General features: G+C 39.7%; 3 protein-coding genes and 1 long non-coding RNA gene across 5 annotated transcripts; 1 reads left to right on the top strand and 3 right to left on the bottom strand.

The window, feature by feature from the left end:
• Nucleotides 1-268: 268 nt before the first annotated feature.
• On the bottom strand, nucleotides 269-3432 carry eif4ea (eukaryotic translation initiation factor 4ea). The gene is made up of 7 exons (XM_049751421.1): nucleotides 3289-3432; nucleotides 2478-2584; nucleotides 2319-2414; nucleotides 2168-2231; nucleotides 1590-1703; nucleotides 988-1127; nucleotides 269-914 (listed from the first exon to the last, which is right to left on the bottom strand). The coding sequence occupies exons 1-7, from the start codon at nucleotides 3376-3378 to the stop codon at nucleotides 800-802; spliced, it is 726 nt and encodes a 241-aa protein (XP_049607378.1). The 5' UTR covers nucleotides 3379-3432; the 3' UTR covers nucleotides 269-799.
• Nucleotides 1031-2285, top strand: LOC137840366 (uncharacterized). Its single transcript, XR_011086979.1, has 2 exons — nucleotides 1031-1167; nucleotides 1561-2285. It is a non-coding gene; the product is annotated as an uncharacterized lncRNA (long non-coding RNA).
• Nucleotides 3433-4369: 937 nt separating the features above from the next.
• On the bottom strand, nucleotides 4370-8248 carry LOC125987150 (alcohol dehydrogenase class-3). The gene is made up of 9 exons (XM_049751286.2): nucleotides 8134-8248; nucleotides 7116-7217; nucleotides 6902-7043; nucleotides 6730-6817; nucleotides 5915-6134; nucleotides 5347-5607; nucleotides 5140-5275; nucleotides 4662-4800; nucleotides 4370-4576 (listed from the first exon to the last, which is right to left on the bottom strand). The coding sequence occupies exons 1-9, from the start codon at nucleotides 8149-8151 to the stop codon at nucleotides 4552-4554; spliced, it is 1131 nt and encodes a 376-aa protein (XP_049607243.1). The 5' UTR covers nucleotides 8152-8248; the 3' UTR covers nucleotides 4370-4551.
• Nucleotides 8249-9243: 995 nt separating this feature from the next.
• Nucleotides 9244-12475, bottom strand: gar1 (GAR1 homolog, ribonucleoprotein). Of its 2 annotated transcripts, XM_049751468.2 has the most exons (8): nucleotides 12340-12403; nucleotides 12215-12272; nucleotides 11932-12128; nucleotides 11362-11516; nucleotides 11219-11278; nucleotides 11036-11147; nucleotides 10075-10224; nucleotides 9244-9996 (listed from the first exon to the last, which is right to left on the bottom strand). In XM_049751468.2, exons 3-8 carry the CDS (start codon nucleotides 12113-12115, stop codon nucleotides 9986-9988), a joined length of 672 nt encoding a protein of 223 aa, XP_049607425.1. In that variant the 5' UTR covers nucleotides 12116-12128; nucleotides 12215-12272; nucleotides 12340-12403; the 3' UTR covers nucleotides 9244-9985. The 2 variants fall into 2 exon arrangements, with proteins under 2 accessions (XP_049607425.1, XP_049607416.1); XM_049751459.1 differs by lacking the exon at nucleotides 12215-12272 and having other exon boundaries at nucleotides 12340-12475.
• Nucleotides 12476-12883: the final 408 nt, after the last annotated feature.

The following is a 12883-nucleotide window of genomic DNA, read 5'->3' as shown; positions in this document are numbered from 1 at the left end:
TATATAAATACTGCAATGTTTATTCAGATAACCATCCTCCATTTGAGACATGTTTTGAGAATTAAAATGTCCAAGCAGGGCTAAACTGACCCCGGAAGACTATTGCCCCTGCTGATAAAGTTAACCGGAGGATTCAAATAACACATATACAGGGCACTATATAATGCAATGACAATACTGTACTCTCTTGGACATTTGGTCACTATGGAGATAAGTGGTAGGAGTCTGCTGACTCTACTTAATAGCTTGTCGAAAGAACACGCCACTCTTTCATTTGCATCTCTGGTGTGCACGTTTACTTTTCGGGGGCACGGTTAGCAGCACTACGACTCACAACTGAAACAGAAATCAAATGAGGTTGACTTGAACCAATCACAAAGGCTGAACATCTGAAAAAGGTCAACTGACATTATTTTGGCTTCCTCAATGCTGGCCTTCAATTAACTCAACAGATTCAAAGTAACAAAGTGCATTAACAACTATCTCTGTTTGTCAGAAACATAAATACTGCATTCCACAAAATGACGCATGCGCGTTCTCTTACAAAATAGGTATCACTTTTTTTTTTTTTATTACTATTCACACTGTACAAGTGGCTTGGCGAGAAGGCTTTCCTGGAACAAAAATATACTCTTGAAACACAATCATCATACACTTTGTAGTGGAGGGGTGCAGCCAATCACTAGGCGCATGTATAGAAACTTAAATAAACAAACAAGACGCAATCAAGTATCCCCATTCCTTGTTAATGTTCATGTCGAAAAAGGTGACCCAGAAAAGAAACAGAATGTGGATGTTATCAGGCAACAAACTTGTTTTTGGTGGTGGAGCCGCTCTTCGTGGCCGTGTCAGCATGCGACTGGTAGCCAATCACCACTTTGGAAGGGACTCCGAGCCTTTCTTTGAAGACACGCCTAATAAAACAAAAACACTTTGCAGACACAAAACGCCACAGACAAAAAGAACACACTGCAGCTCCCTGCTCACCCAATGTGTGTGATGGCCTCCTTGTTTTCATAGTCCGTGGTCCAGATGGCGATCTTGTCCCCTTTGGTTCGTACGTTGATGACTGCGCCACACACATCGTCGCTGTGGTCGTCAAACGCTTCCCCGACCAGACACAAGAGCTGCGATGCAAAGACATCCTCTCACGTGAGGATCAACCAGGTGAGAAAAACATTATGGGTACTTAACTTTATGTGCACTTTGTGTCGCTCATTGAATATTTAAAGTTATCATCAAATCCCCCCGGTTTATTTTAATATGCGATGCACGCCATGTTGGGAACGGATGTGACGTCAAGTCGTTGACTGGGCCGCAGCTTGCACCCACCACTAGCTATCGAGTGTTACGCCAGATCTCTTGCCTATGGCTGTCAATCTGTCGTTACTTTTTTCTAATTGCGAGGTAAGCCGCCGTAGGGGACAATCTTTAGTTAAAAAATGTCCAAACGGTTACTTGATTATGAAAATACGAGGCAATTATTTGATGGTCAGTTTGTTGTCGATTAATTTTTACATTTCTAATAATGATGATACTATAATTTCTATTATCATTCAGAACCCACTTGGTACAGAAGGAAAACTTACCGTCTCCAACCAGAAGCGATCGAGGTCAGCCTTGCGCTGCTGTTTGGAGAGCGTGATGAGCCAGCGGCCGCCTCGCCTATTGCGTTCATCCTCCCACATGGGTTCAATGCCGTCCTATGGACAAAGAAATGCCCATGGGACTGCTGCAGCCAAGTGGACACTCGGGAGGGAGTCCAATACAGCGACATACAAAGCAAACCAGCAGCACCAATGACAGGGATTCTACAAGTATCTAATTAAACCTACTCTAATGGCATTGTTAATGTAACTTAAAACATACTTAATAACTATGTCCTACCACATATATACACACATACACACACACACACATGCATGCATATACTGCATGGCCTTCAGTTGATTATAAATTGTAATCATAATTAGTCACTGTTACGTTGCAATTTATCACACATTTTATCTGTTCTAAATGTACAATATTTTTCTCCAAGTTTATGTCTGACAGTCAAAATGGCTGCTTTTTGAGGTTCACAAACAAAAGTTATCAAAATACCAATCTCAAGCACGACACCTTGTCACTTTATGTCATAGTAGTGAGCCAGGAGGGAGTGTGTGCCTACCTTAAAGAGTGAATAGTCACAGCCGGACATCAAGTTACTGGACAGCTGAATGTGGTTATACAAGCTGGCACGGAACAAAGGACACAACTTGCATTCATAAATAAATCCTCAACTTTAATATTGCTATCCATATTGTTCTAACATTACTTACGCCCAGAAGTCCTCCACGGTGTCAAATTTTGAGATGAGTCGAAGGTTGGCTTGCCAAGTTTTGCTCTTGTCATTCTTGAAAAACCAAAGAGCCCACCTGCACATGCACAATAGTTGTTTGGACTAGCACAGTAGCGGCAAACTGAACGCTGAGTCTTACCTGTTCTGTAAAGGATGCTTGATGTACGATTCTGGACTTTCGACCAGATTTTGAACCGCCGTCTCACTGTTTTCGTTCTCAAGGTTTGGAGCGATGGATGATAACGCCTAATCAAGAAAAGGAATACACGATTTTAATTAACAGGCATAGTCCTTTAAAAGTTAAGCAAAACACAGGGCTAGGGAATACGGCCTTAAAAATAAAATCACATTTAATAAACAACAAACCTATTTTAATTGTTCTCCCCCTTCGCTCATAAAAAAATATTGAAATTGGAAATCGGAATTTTACAGCCGTGGATCATTGTATTTCTCATACAACTAATTAAACAGTAAAAAGGCTTGAGTAAGTACTATTTAGTTTGCTGTAAAATTGTCAAGAAAAGTAGACTTTTCGCAGCGTGACTTCTTTCATCCTCTTTCATCCATCCATCCATCCATACAAAAGAGAAGCATGCTTGGGGGGGAAACACTAACTTTTCAATGAAGCTCTATTATTTACACTTAAAATGACTTGTTCTAAAGCTTTTTATCAGAGGTACCGGAAATATATAAAGTAAATGAGTACAGCTAAGTTCGTAGCAGTTCCCTGGAGAGAGGCTGCTGCTAGCTCTGCTATGCTAACAGTATCCTAGTAAGCGAGTGGATCGTAACACATAACTGACATTTTACTCCTCTCACTGACACATATGCGCCCTGGTTTGTTTTGCGTCTAAATGTCCATGAAACGTCTTTGACTGGCATACACAAAACAGAAGGTGCGAGTGAGCTTGAGGGAACTGTTATCTGCCAGTGTTTAGCCGAGTACTCACCATACAGGCGGTCGCCATCTTGTAGAATGTTTCTTTGCTTTTCTTTCTCTGCCAAATCCGGACTGCACCGAGCATGTACTTTATAAACATTCTGTGACGTAGTCGGAAGTTGACCAGTGGGTGGGGTCAGGGCATTTTTGGTGCATTAATTTAGCCTTTAGTTTCACTTAAAATTGGCTAATTATGTTGATGTCTTCAATTAATCCGATTAAACAATTACATTTCATACAAAAATCAAAAATACATTTATTTGTATTTTTGTGTTTTCATTAATCAATTACACAAATAGTTAAATATATGTCAACGTTATTGGCCATATTTTAAAACACCTTTGTTTTTTAGAACCTCATCCACAATTGACCTATCCCCAAATGTTCATGTAATGTTATTAATTTCACCATTCAAGCTACAATGTAGTTAATTTGGTTTGTTTTATTCTAAACAAAGTTGAATTTAAAAGTACATGTACATTTAGTTTACAGTTAATTTCTTTTGATTTCATACTTTATTACATTATTTTACAATTGTAAAGGATAATTATTAAGTATTTAATTATCAAAATAAATAGATAGAAAAAAAAATGCAAGCAAACAGGGGGGGACTGCAGAAAAAGCCTACAATTGGCCCACAAGTATTTGGGCACAAATTTTTAGTATTTGAAATGAAACTGTGTAGAATCTCATTTAGGAATTATACGCACTGTATGTAGAGTAATATAACACAAAAACTGAAGTACACACAAAAAAAAGTACACGCACACAAAAAAACTCAAAAAACACCTTACAACAAATACAAAAAAAATACAAAAACAGTTTCTCTTATTTCCATATTTTGAATGATTAAAACATTTCCAACTTTAAACGTGTCATTATTTCAAAATTACAATAGGCAGAAATGTCATTCTCTAATTACGTTTTACTTTAGTAATTTAGTAATTACTGTAGTTCTGTTTGTGTGCAACTTGTGTATTAGACTGCTATATTGTATTTATTTGGTTAATAATTAAGGACTAAAGCTTGCAGCTAGAAAAAAACTAAACATTACATATGATTCAACAAAAAATAACTAATATACGTAGATATCTGATAGGAATTGTGCTCATTTTATTTACACAATATTCGTGACATGTGCAGAAAACACATTTGAATGCTTTTTTAATAGAAATCGTTGCAACCATTGTGAAATTTTTGTAACTTTGACGATGAAAATGACATGGCATTAAGTGCTCCAGGTGGGAACTGCATGACTGGTGGTCAAGGTACCTTAGAAAGTCAAGACTGTGCGGATGCTGCACAAGAAAAAGAGAAAATGTGACAGTGTTAGAGACAAATTCTAATCAATCAAATAAAGGACTATGGCATTAATGAGTATACCTCTTTCCAGAGTGCATGAGGTCAAATCCCTCATTAACCTTGTCGAATGGCAGCGTGTGGGTGACAAACTCATCCACCTTCAGCTTCTTGTCCATGTACTGTTCCACTAGTTTGGGGACACTTTCCACGCTCTTCCAGCCTGTGTGAAACAATGTTAAAAGAGGTGTGACTTTTTAATTGCCCACATACAAACAGCTAGGTCAATAGAGCATCTGTTCACCCACCAAGAGTTAAACTGAACAGCCAAGTAATTGTTGTAGGCTGTCAATTTTTGGAAATGTGTCTGAACAAACTAATGTGAATTTTGCCAGCTAATTATGTTACAATGGGTCATATTTAAATAGTTCTGCCCCCAAACAGTTTCTTCAGATTTCTTATTTGAATTCCAAACTTTGAAACAAAGGCAGATGTGGTAACTTATTCACTGTGGTGACCCTTTAAGTGCCACAATACCATATATCCCTAAAGAATTCATCACCTCCAAAAGCTGTGCCCCGCCACACGCGCCCGGTGACCAGCTGGAAAGGCCTTGTGGAGATCTCCTGTCCAGCTCCGGCGACGCCGGCAATGATGCTCTCACCCCAGCCTTTGTGGCAGGCCTCCAGAGCAGCTCGCTAGAGCATTCAACTGGTTAGTTTCTTCTTTTTGTACTACATTTGACTGGCACAACAATGCCAAATCTCACCATGATCTGCACATTGCCGATGCACTCAAACGAGTAGTCCACACCGCCGTCGGTCATCTCCACCAGCACCTCGTTGATGGGCTTGCTGTGGTCTTTGGGGTTGACAAATTCAGTGGCGCCGAACTCCCTGGCTTTGTCAAACTTGGTTGGGTTGATGTCGACACCGATGATGCGAGTGGCTCCAGCCACCTTGCAACCCATGATGGCGGCCAGGCCGACGGCTCCCAGGCCAAAGACGGCGCATGTGGAATTGGGTTCCACCTTAATAGAATGAAACCCATCAGCTACATTTCAGGCACTTGTATAAAGCCTTGAACAGTATGTTTTTTTGTTAAATAGAAGACTTTCCTTTTTCCAAACAATCCTCTCATTTTGTTTCGTATAAAGAACATTTTCACCACAGCCTAGATTTTGATGAGCATCAGGAGAGAAGGGAGGCATCTATTTGGGCAGTGGCAAAAATTCAAGTGGACTAATTGAAGCATGACATCTATTAAAATGGGGTACCTATTTGATGATATGTGGCCAATACATACACTGTAGGAGGTGATCTTTTTGGCAATCCTACCTTGGCGGTGTTCAGCGCAGCACCGTATCCAGTGGAGATGCCGCACCCAAGGAGGCACACCCTGTCAAGGGGAGCCTTTTCATTGATTTTGGCCAGGGAGATGTCCGCCACCACGGTGTACTCGGAGAAGGTGCTGGTCCCCATGAAGTGGAACAACTTCTTGCCCTTGCAAGTGAAGCGGCTAGTCCCGTCGGGCATCAGGCCCTGACCTTGGGTCACTCTGAAGGAAGGGAGCATAATGTTAATGTTTTGCCTACTAGTACTTGTTTTTGTTTGTGCACTTGTCTTTGTTTGTCTGTAATTTTATCCATATTTACATTTTGCACATGTTTCTTGTATTCTTGCACTCTAGTACACTGCTGTGACAAGAACATTTCCCCACTGTAGGATAAATAAAGTTCTATCTAATCTAATCATCCTAATTTGGATAAATTGATGTCAATACAAAGTCAAGTAATTTAAGTCTCTTTCTGTAAACTGATGCCAAAATAAACAAGATGAACAAAAAAAAATATTCAGGATATTTACAAACTAACAAACAAGATACCAAATGACCTCATAAAATAAAAGTTTAAAAAATGCATTTAAATAAAAAGGGATTGAAAACTTCAATGAATTTCAAATACAATGCATTCAAACGAAGAATGATACAATTATACACTTTTATATTAAGTTCAAAGATGTCTAACCAATGGCGCATTACTGCCACCAATAGAGGTTGCGCTTTCACTTGTTTCACCCCTAACATAGAGTGCATAAAATTAAACATGTATTTAAAACTCCAGGAAGTGAATATTCTATTAAGACAATTGTACCTAATTTTCTGGCAGAGATTGGTCTTGGGATTTTTGCAGAACTTGCATTCCCCACACTGAGGCACATATAACGGGATGACAGTATCACCTTGACACAACATGAATCATTAATCTCTCAGACAACATAAATACAAACACTTTGAAACTATAAAACATGTCTGGGACTTCTTACCGGGCTTAAACTTGGTAACACCTTCGCCAACACTCTCCACGGTGCCAGCGCCCTCATGGCCAAGGATGATGGGGAAGATCCCCTCAGGGTCACTGCCGCTTAGAGTGTATGCGTCAGTGTGGCACACTCCGGTGGCAAAGATCTGAAAAACAATTGACTATGTTAATAGGACGTTTGAGTTGATTGTACACCACCTACACCAGCCTTGATTTACCTTAATCCGGACCTCATGGGCCTTGGGTGGCGCCACCTCCACATCTTCAATGGTCAGCGGCTTTCCCGACTCCCAGGCTACAGCAGCCTTGCACTTGATGACCTAGAAAGGCAATCACAGAGTGCGGCCATTTGGTTTTGAATGGGACATTTAGTTTCTAATACAGAATAACTGTCAATCCGTAGGGTGAAGTCAATGAGGCATTACTTAAATCTTACATATAACGTTTGTAAATTATTGCGTAATATTTACTCATTCAGTTGTGGTTTATATAATAATAATTATAATAATAATAATAAAGATGGCAGATTTGTAAAAACCGTTTGGCCACACCCATTACCTTGTTTGGTAGTCTCGCCCCGACGGATGTGATTAATAAATAAAAATACGTAATAGAAAATGGAGAAAACTGAAGAGAGTAAAAAAATAGCCTCCAAATAGATCTTAAAAGTATCTCTGCAGCACCTGGAGGGATAGATTACACTTTTCTACAATCTTGGAGACTCCAAGTACACAACAAAATGAATATAAAAGCAAAAAAGTGGATTTTCCGTGATACGTCTTATCATCAAAAAGTGTAGGTAGGTGTGAACTTTAGACTAGCAGATTGTGACTTGGCCATTCATTTACCTTAAAAAAAGCGCTTCGTTGTTAGTTCAATCCAAGTACACAATAAAATGAATACAAAATTAAAAAAAGTGGATTTTCCATGTTACGTCTTCTTTAAGAATTTTCAACAAATGATGTGGATAGGTGTGAACTTTAGCAGACTGTGGCTTGGTCCCGCATTTATCTTAAAAAAACGCTTCGTTGTTAGTTCGATGCATAAATGATATCCTTGTTTGTTCACTTATCCAGCCAACGACAGCTCTGCAATTTTTCTTCTCTCGAAATTTATGTAATTTAAAGTAGGGATTATCGCCCTCCCGAAAAGTACCAGTTCGGGAAAGAGCTTTGAAAGATGAAGTTACCATCGATTGAGTGATATTTATTTAGTAAATTTGAAGCGTACACCAACCTTGCCAGATGTCGCCATGCTGCCCCACTGTCTTAAACGTCGAAAACAGTGAGCTTGTGTGCGCAGCCGTGTGAGGACAGGTTGACCAATGAGATAAAACAATAGAGGTTGACCAATCAAACCCAAGGATAGAGATGACGTACATCCGGAATAGCTTCGAACCGCGAAATTAATATTTTAAAAAATGTCACCGGGTCGTGATTTCACCTTGGTGTTTGACGTTTTGGAAAAATTTGAACAATTATTTGCGTCGTTCACACCAACAGTTGTATCTTAGGCTAGGTTCACACCGCAGGTAAATCCACCACCTCCATTCCAATTCTGTTTTGCCCGCATGCCACTAGTATCATGATTGTTTTGAGTCTGAACGGTTCAATTTCTATTTTCTTATTCAAGTAATCACTGACAAACCTTGAATAAACGTTTATTGCACCTTACATTGTTACTGCCTTGATTTTTTTTCAAGGTTCCCTATTTTATTCCTTACAGACAGATGTTCATATAGTTTCCTAATATTGTTTGCAGTTCATGTTTCAATAACATAATTTAAAAACTTTTTTTATAAAATGCCAAATGTTAATGTATATTTTTTTCTTTGATCTTTTATATGTAAACTTGAGGTAAACAGAGAAAATGACTTTGCCCATGATAACGCGTTACTGGGTAATTCAGGGTAGAGCAGTGGTTCTTAACCTGGGTTCAATCGAATCCTAGGAGTTCGGTGAGTCGGTCTCAGGGGTTCGACAGAGCCTCCACTGAGGAGGTCCGAACAAACCTGATTTATTGTGTAAATTCTGATTTACCAGTATGTAATTTGTTGTGAGTTCATGCATTGTGTTGGTTGTGTTCTTTGAACAAGGTGGTGTTCATGCATGGCTCATTTTGTGCACCAGTAAAAAACATCTATATGTAAAGAATTAAAAAAATAAAATAAAATCACTAACGAGGGCTTCGGTTAATGCGCATGAAACTGGTGGGGTTCGGTACCTCCAACAAGGTTAAGAACCACTGGGGTAGAGACTAAAGACCATAAAACTGCTGCACCCTAATAACCATTGTCATAAATCATCAACCTGTGTGGGAAAGCAGCAAAATCACTGTAAGACACTATTTTACAGAATTTTGTTTTTTTTAATCAAGACATGATTTTCTGCAGTCCTAAGAATTCAACCAATTTTGAACTCTAACCCCCCCCCCCCCACACAAACACACGTTTGTCCATATATTGTTAATGACAATTTGTGAATGTATCTGTTCAGGTGTATTTGACTACTGAGGTGTATCACAATCATGGATTTGAGCCCTTTAAATATCAAAGGTTGAGATAATCTTTCTGTTAGCTGTCGTCAGTATTTCAGACAAGCCCCCATCTATCCAATTTGTTGGGGACAGCCAAACATCATCAGGAATGAACTACTTGACACACATCCCTAACATGTAGCCAAATAAACAAAAAATAAAACATGTTTGTATACCTTCCGGTATCACTGATTACAATGATATCGTCCCATATTCTTTTTATTTCCCCAATCACCACACTGTGTGTGTGTGTTGTTTTTATTTGAATAATTTTCTTTACTTGGCCACGTGTCAGCTTGTGCTGTGTGTGACGTGGAAATGTCATTCTCAGTGAGACTTAGCTGTCGGCAACAAGGGAGCAACTAGCCTCACGCGGGCCTGAAATACTAACAGCGGCTCACTGACAGGCAGACAATGTCCACCTTTGTTAACTATAAAAAGGACCCATCACTTTTACAAAAAAATAATAAAAATAAAGAAAACAAATCCACTCAGGAGATAATGTCCAACTTTGTGACCCTCACAGAGGACTAAGTTGTGGACCCAGAGCAGATCATCTCCCACCTGCAAATAAAACAAAAAGAGGTTCAACGCTGACATGACGACACAAGAAATCAAATGCCATTCAGAATGCAGTCCTACCCCTGAATCCACGTCCTCCGCCACCTCTGCCTCTGAAGCCGCCACCTCCACGTCCGAATCCTCCACCTCCACGTCCGAATCCTCCACCTCTACCACCGCCTCCAAAACCTCCACCTCTGCCACCACCTCCCCTTCCACCCCGGAATCCACCTGAAACAGGAGCATTTTTGAACAATTGTGGAGAACAAAAATTAAAGCAACTACCAGATTGTAGTTTTATTTGTACAGTATAAAGGCATCCTAAACTCCATCATGCAAAATTGGGCACGGAACATGAAGTGCAACCATGCCACCTTCGAGCCTCAGCACAGCTCAGTCTCTGGCTCTGGCTCGCAGAAGGCATGGCTTACTGATATGCTTTTGGCAGTCTGTCAATTTTGTGAACTATTTTTTCAAAAACTCACATAGATGTTAACAAAATAAATCTGCATACTTCATTTCCTAAAGAAAAAAAAAACATTGTTCATGCACCGCCTCAAAAACAAAAAAAAACTGATGGTGCATTTTTTTCATATAAAGAAAACTATTTAATTTCGACAAATATGAAGACCAACTATGGATGTTGCACTCTGCTCAAGCCCTCATGTCCCAGGAATTCGGAACCAAAATATCTTGGAAGTCAGTTTTCTAAAAACCGAATGTGCATGTCCATCTGTTTTTTCTTTGAATGCGTATTAAGACTTTCATCAAACATGAGGACGAACGGTACGCCTCTAAACCAGACTTGATTACGGTCTTGTCTTTGCCGCATGCAAAGCTGTTTGATATTTCTGAGTTGCTAAACATATTGCAGAAGGGCTCCCCTATGCCCTCATTGTAGGTGTACGAGTAGTGTTGATCCCTGTGCGCAGGAACCACAGCACCTCAGCTTGCAATGCACACCAACAAACAACAATCAACACTCACAGCACACTCAACAATATCAAACCAGGATCAAATCAAATGTAAGAAATTTCTTTACCTCCACGACCGCCTCCCCGTCCACCTCTACCTCCCCTTGGCGGACCCTTTTCGCCAGGCGGCCTTGGCAGGAACCTTTGCAGTGGAAGGAGTTTCATTGGGTCTATATAAAACTGAACACAAGCATTGGTCATTACAGTTTGATGCTAAAGTATTTGCATGGAAACTGGATGAGAATTATTACCTTCTGCAATTTCTTAAACGAAGATGCCTTCATGTTTTCAGAAAGTTTGACGGAAAAATACTGAACAGGTGAGTTAAGGGACAACTAAGAAACAAAATTGTTCTTATAAAACAAATAAAACAGATGTTGAGTGAATGGGATACAAAGTCACGCAGCTGTCCAAATATCTCGTCCACTTTTCCAATCTGCTCCTTGTTTTCCAGGTACACTGGTGCATTAAAGTAAGGAACCTTGTTTTCCTCAGTCGTGCATTTGCACACGATGTCGTCCTCGCAGGGATGCACAAACTCTCCTAAACCTATGGCACAACAGTTAATGTTACAGGCTGAACAAATTATTTAGGCACAATAATGAATTTGTATTAGCAATGTTAATATTTTATTGTGACTAATATAGGTTAAAAAAAAAAGATCCATCAAAAACATTTAACTGTAGCCTTGTTGGTGTGAATAAATACTAGGGAAATGCATATAAAACTGCAAAAGGCTAAAAAAAAAAAAATCAAACAACAAAACTTTCAACTACTACTCTCACAGATATTAAATAAAGTTGTAACGGTGATCGCAATTTCAAACTAATGCTTCCTGCATGTTAAAGCGGCTAATAGAGAGGTATTAACCCGAATATCGGGATATGAAAACGTCTGCCCTATTTCTAATCATCATATGGCTCAAACATCGGTTTTCAATTGCTATCATGCGCGAAGCTCTCACCAACAACATATTCTGGAGGTCCATAGTCTTGCTGTCTGAAACCACCACGACCACCGAAGCCTCCTCTGCCGCCGAAGCCTCCTCTGCCGCGGTTATTAAATCCTCCGCCGCCTCCTCCCCTGTTAAACCCTCCGCCTCCTCCTCCCCGGTTAAAACCTCCACCTCTTCCACCTCTGAATGACATTCTTAAAAATTATCTGAAAGAAACAAAAAAATAGACAAGCATCAAAAGTCTGGGTATGGCGAACACAAAGCGTGCTAATAACTAGCTGCTAGCGCCTACCGTATAAATAAATCCTAAGCAAATGAAGAAACTTCTACAACTCGCCGCGACGCCAGCGCTTTAAACATAACATTAAAACGGTAAAAGGTGTATAAAGCATCGAAATTGCGTTCCGTTCGCGTTACCTGCAACTTTAACGGCGTCCAGAACTTCCCTGTTTCTCGTGCGACAACACGTGTGGATACATACTGCCGTAAAGCTGTTTGTGTTCAGACTGCCGTGACTAGAGGACGCAAAGTGTCGCAAATACGGGTCGGAGACGGCGATATAGCCACTGCAATGAAATTGTATGGTGCTTGCTAAATATTAAGGGATGATGTAATATAATAATCCATAGTATAGTTTTGCATAATATGACAAGGTTAGAAGATACGTTGTCTCCTTGCAATACCATAGTTATGTACAATTAATGGCAAGTCATTGGAACATTTTTATTACTTTTATTACATACTGTATTTTTGTTTCATTTATTTTCCTCGGTATCCATTTTAAGATTAGTGTACTTACTAATACGTGCCTTGTCCTCACTAGTAAGACAATTCAACGCACTAGTGGCCTGTGGAATGGCTAGTAACATTTACTACCCACCATAGATTTTGGCTTCCTAGTATGTAGTTAACTTTACAAAATACTGTAAACGAGTAACTGTGTGGACCTTAAAGTATGTAT

This window comes from Syngnathus scovelli, chromosome 1 (assembly GCF_024217435.2).
Source record: "Syngnathus scovelli strain Florida chromosome 1, RoL_Ssco_1.2, whole genome shotgun sequence".
NCBI classification, from domain to species: Eukaryota; Metazoa; Chordata; class Actinopteri; order Syngnathiformes; family Syngnathidae; genus Syngnathus; species Syngnathus scovelli.
Note: the sequence above shows the minus strand (reverse complement) of the source record. Positions and strands in the feature narration are given on the sequence as shown.

Excerpts from the sequence above, each read along its gene's own strand:
- gar1 (XM_049751459.1), bottom strand. The coding sequence starts at position 12,115 with ATGTCATTCAGAGGTGGAAGAGGTGGAGGTTTTAACCGGGGAGGAGGA. Across the intron at positions 11,279-11,361 it reads TTGGACAGCTGCGTGACTTT|TATTTTTCCGTCAAACTTTC; the intron begins GTATCCCATTCA and ends TCACCTGTTCAG. Across the intron at positions 11,148-11,218 it reads CGTTTAAGAAATTGCAGAAG|TTTTATATAGACCCAATGAA; the intron begins GTAATAATTCTC and ends GCTTGTGTTCAG.
- eif4ea (XM_049751421.1), bottom strand. The coding sequence starts at position 3,378 with ATGTTTATAAAGTACATGCTCGGTGCAGTCCGGATTTGGCAGAGAAAG. Across the intron at positions 2,415-2,477 it reads AAGCATCCTTTACAGAACAG|GTGGGCTCTTTGGTTTTTCA; the intron begins GTAAGACTCAGC and ends GTGCATGTGCAG. Across the intron at positions 2,232-2,318 it reads ACCGTGGAGGACTTCTGGGC|CTTGTATAACCACATTCAGC; the intron begins GTAAGTAATGTT and ends GTTCCGTGCCAG.
- LOC125987150 (XM_049751286.2), bottom strand. Across the intron at positions 7,044-7,115 it reads CCCATGAGGTCCGGATTAAG|ATCTTTGCCACCGGAGTGTG; the intron begins GTAAATCAAGGC and ends ATTGTTTTTCAG. Across the intron at positions 5,608-5,914 it reads CTGCGCTGAACACCGCCAAG|GTGGAACCCAATTCCACATG; the intron begins GTAGGATTGCCA and ends CATTCTATTAAG.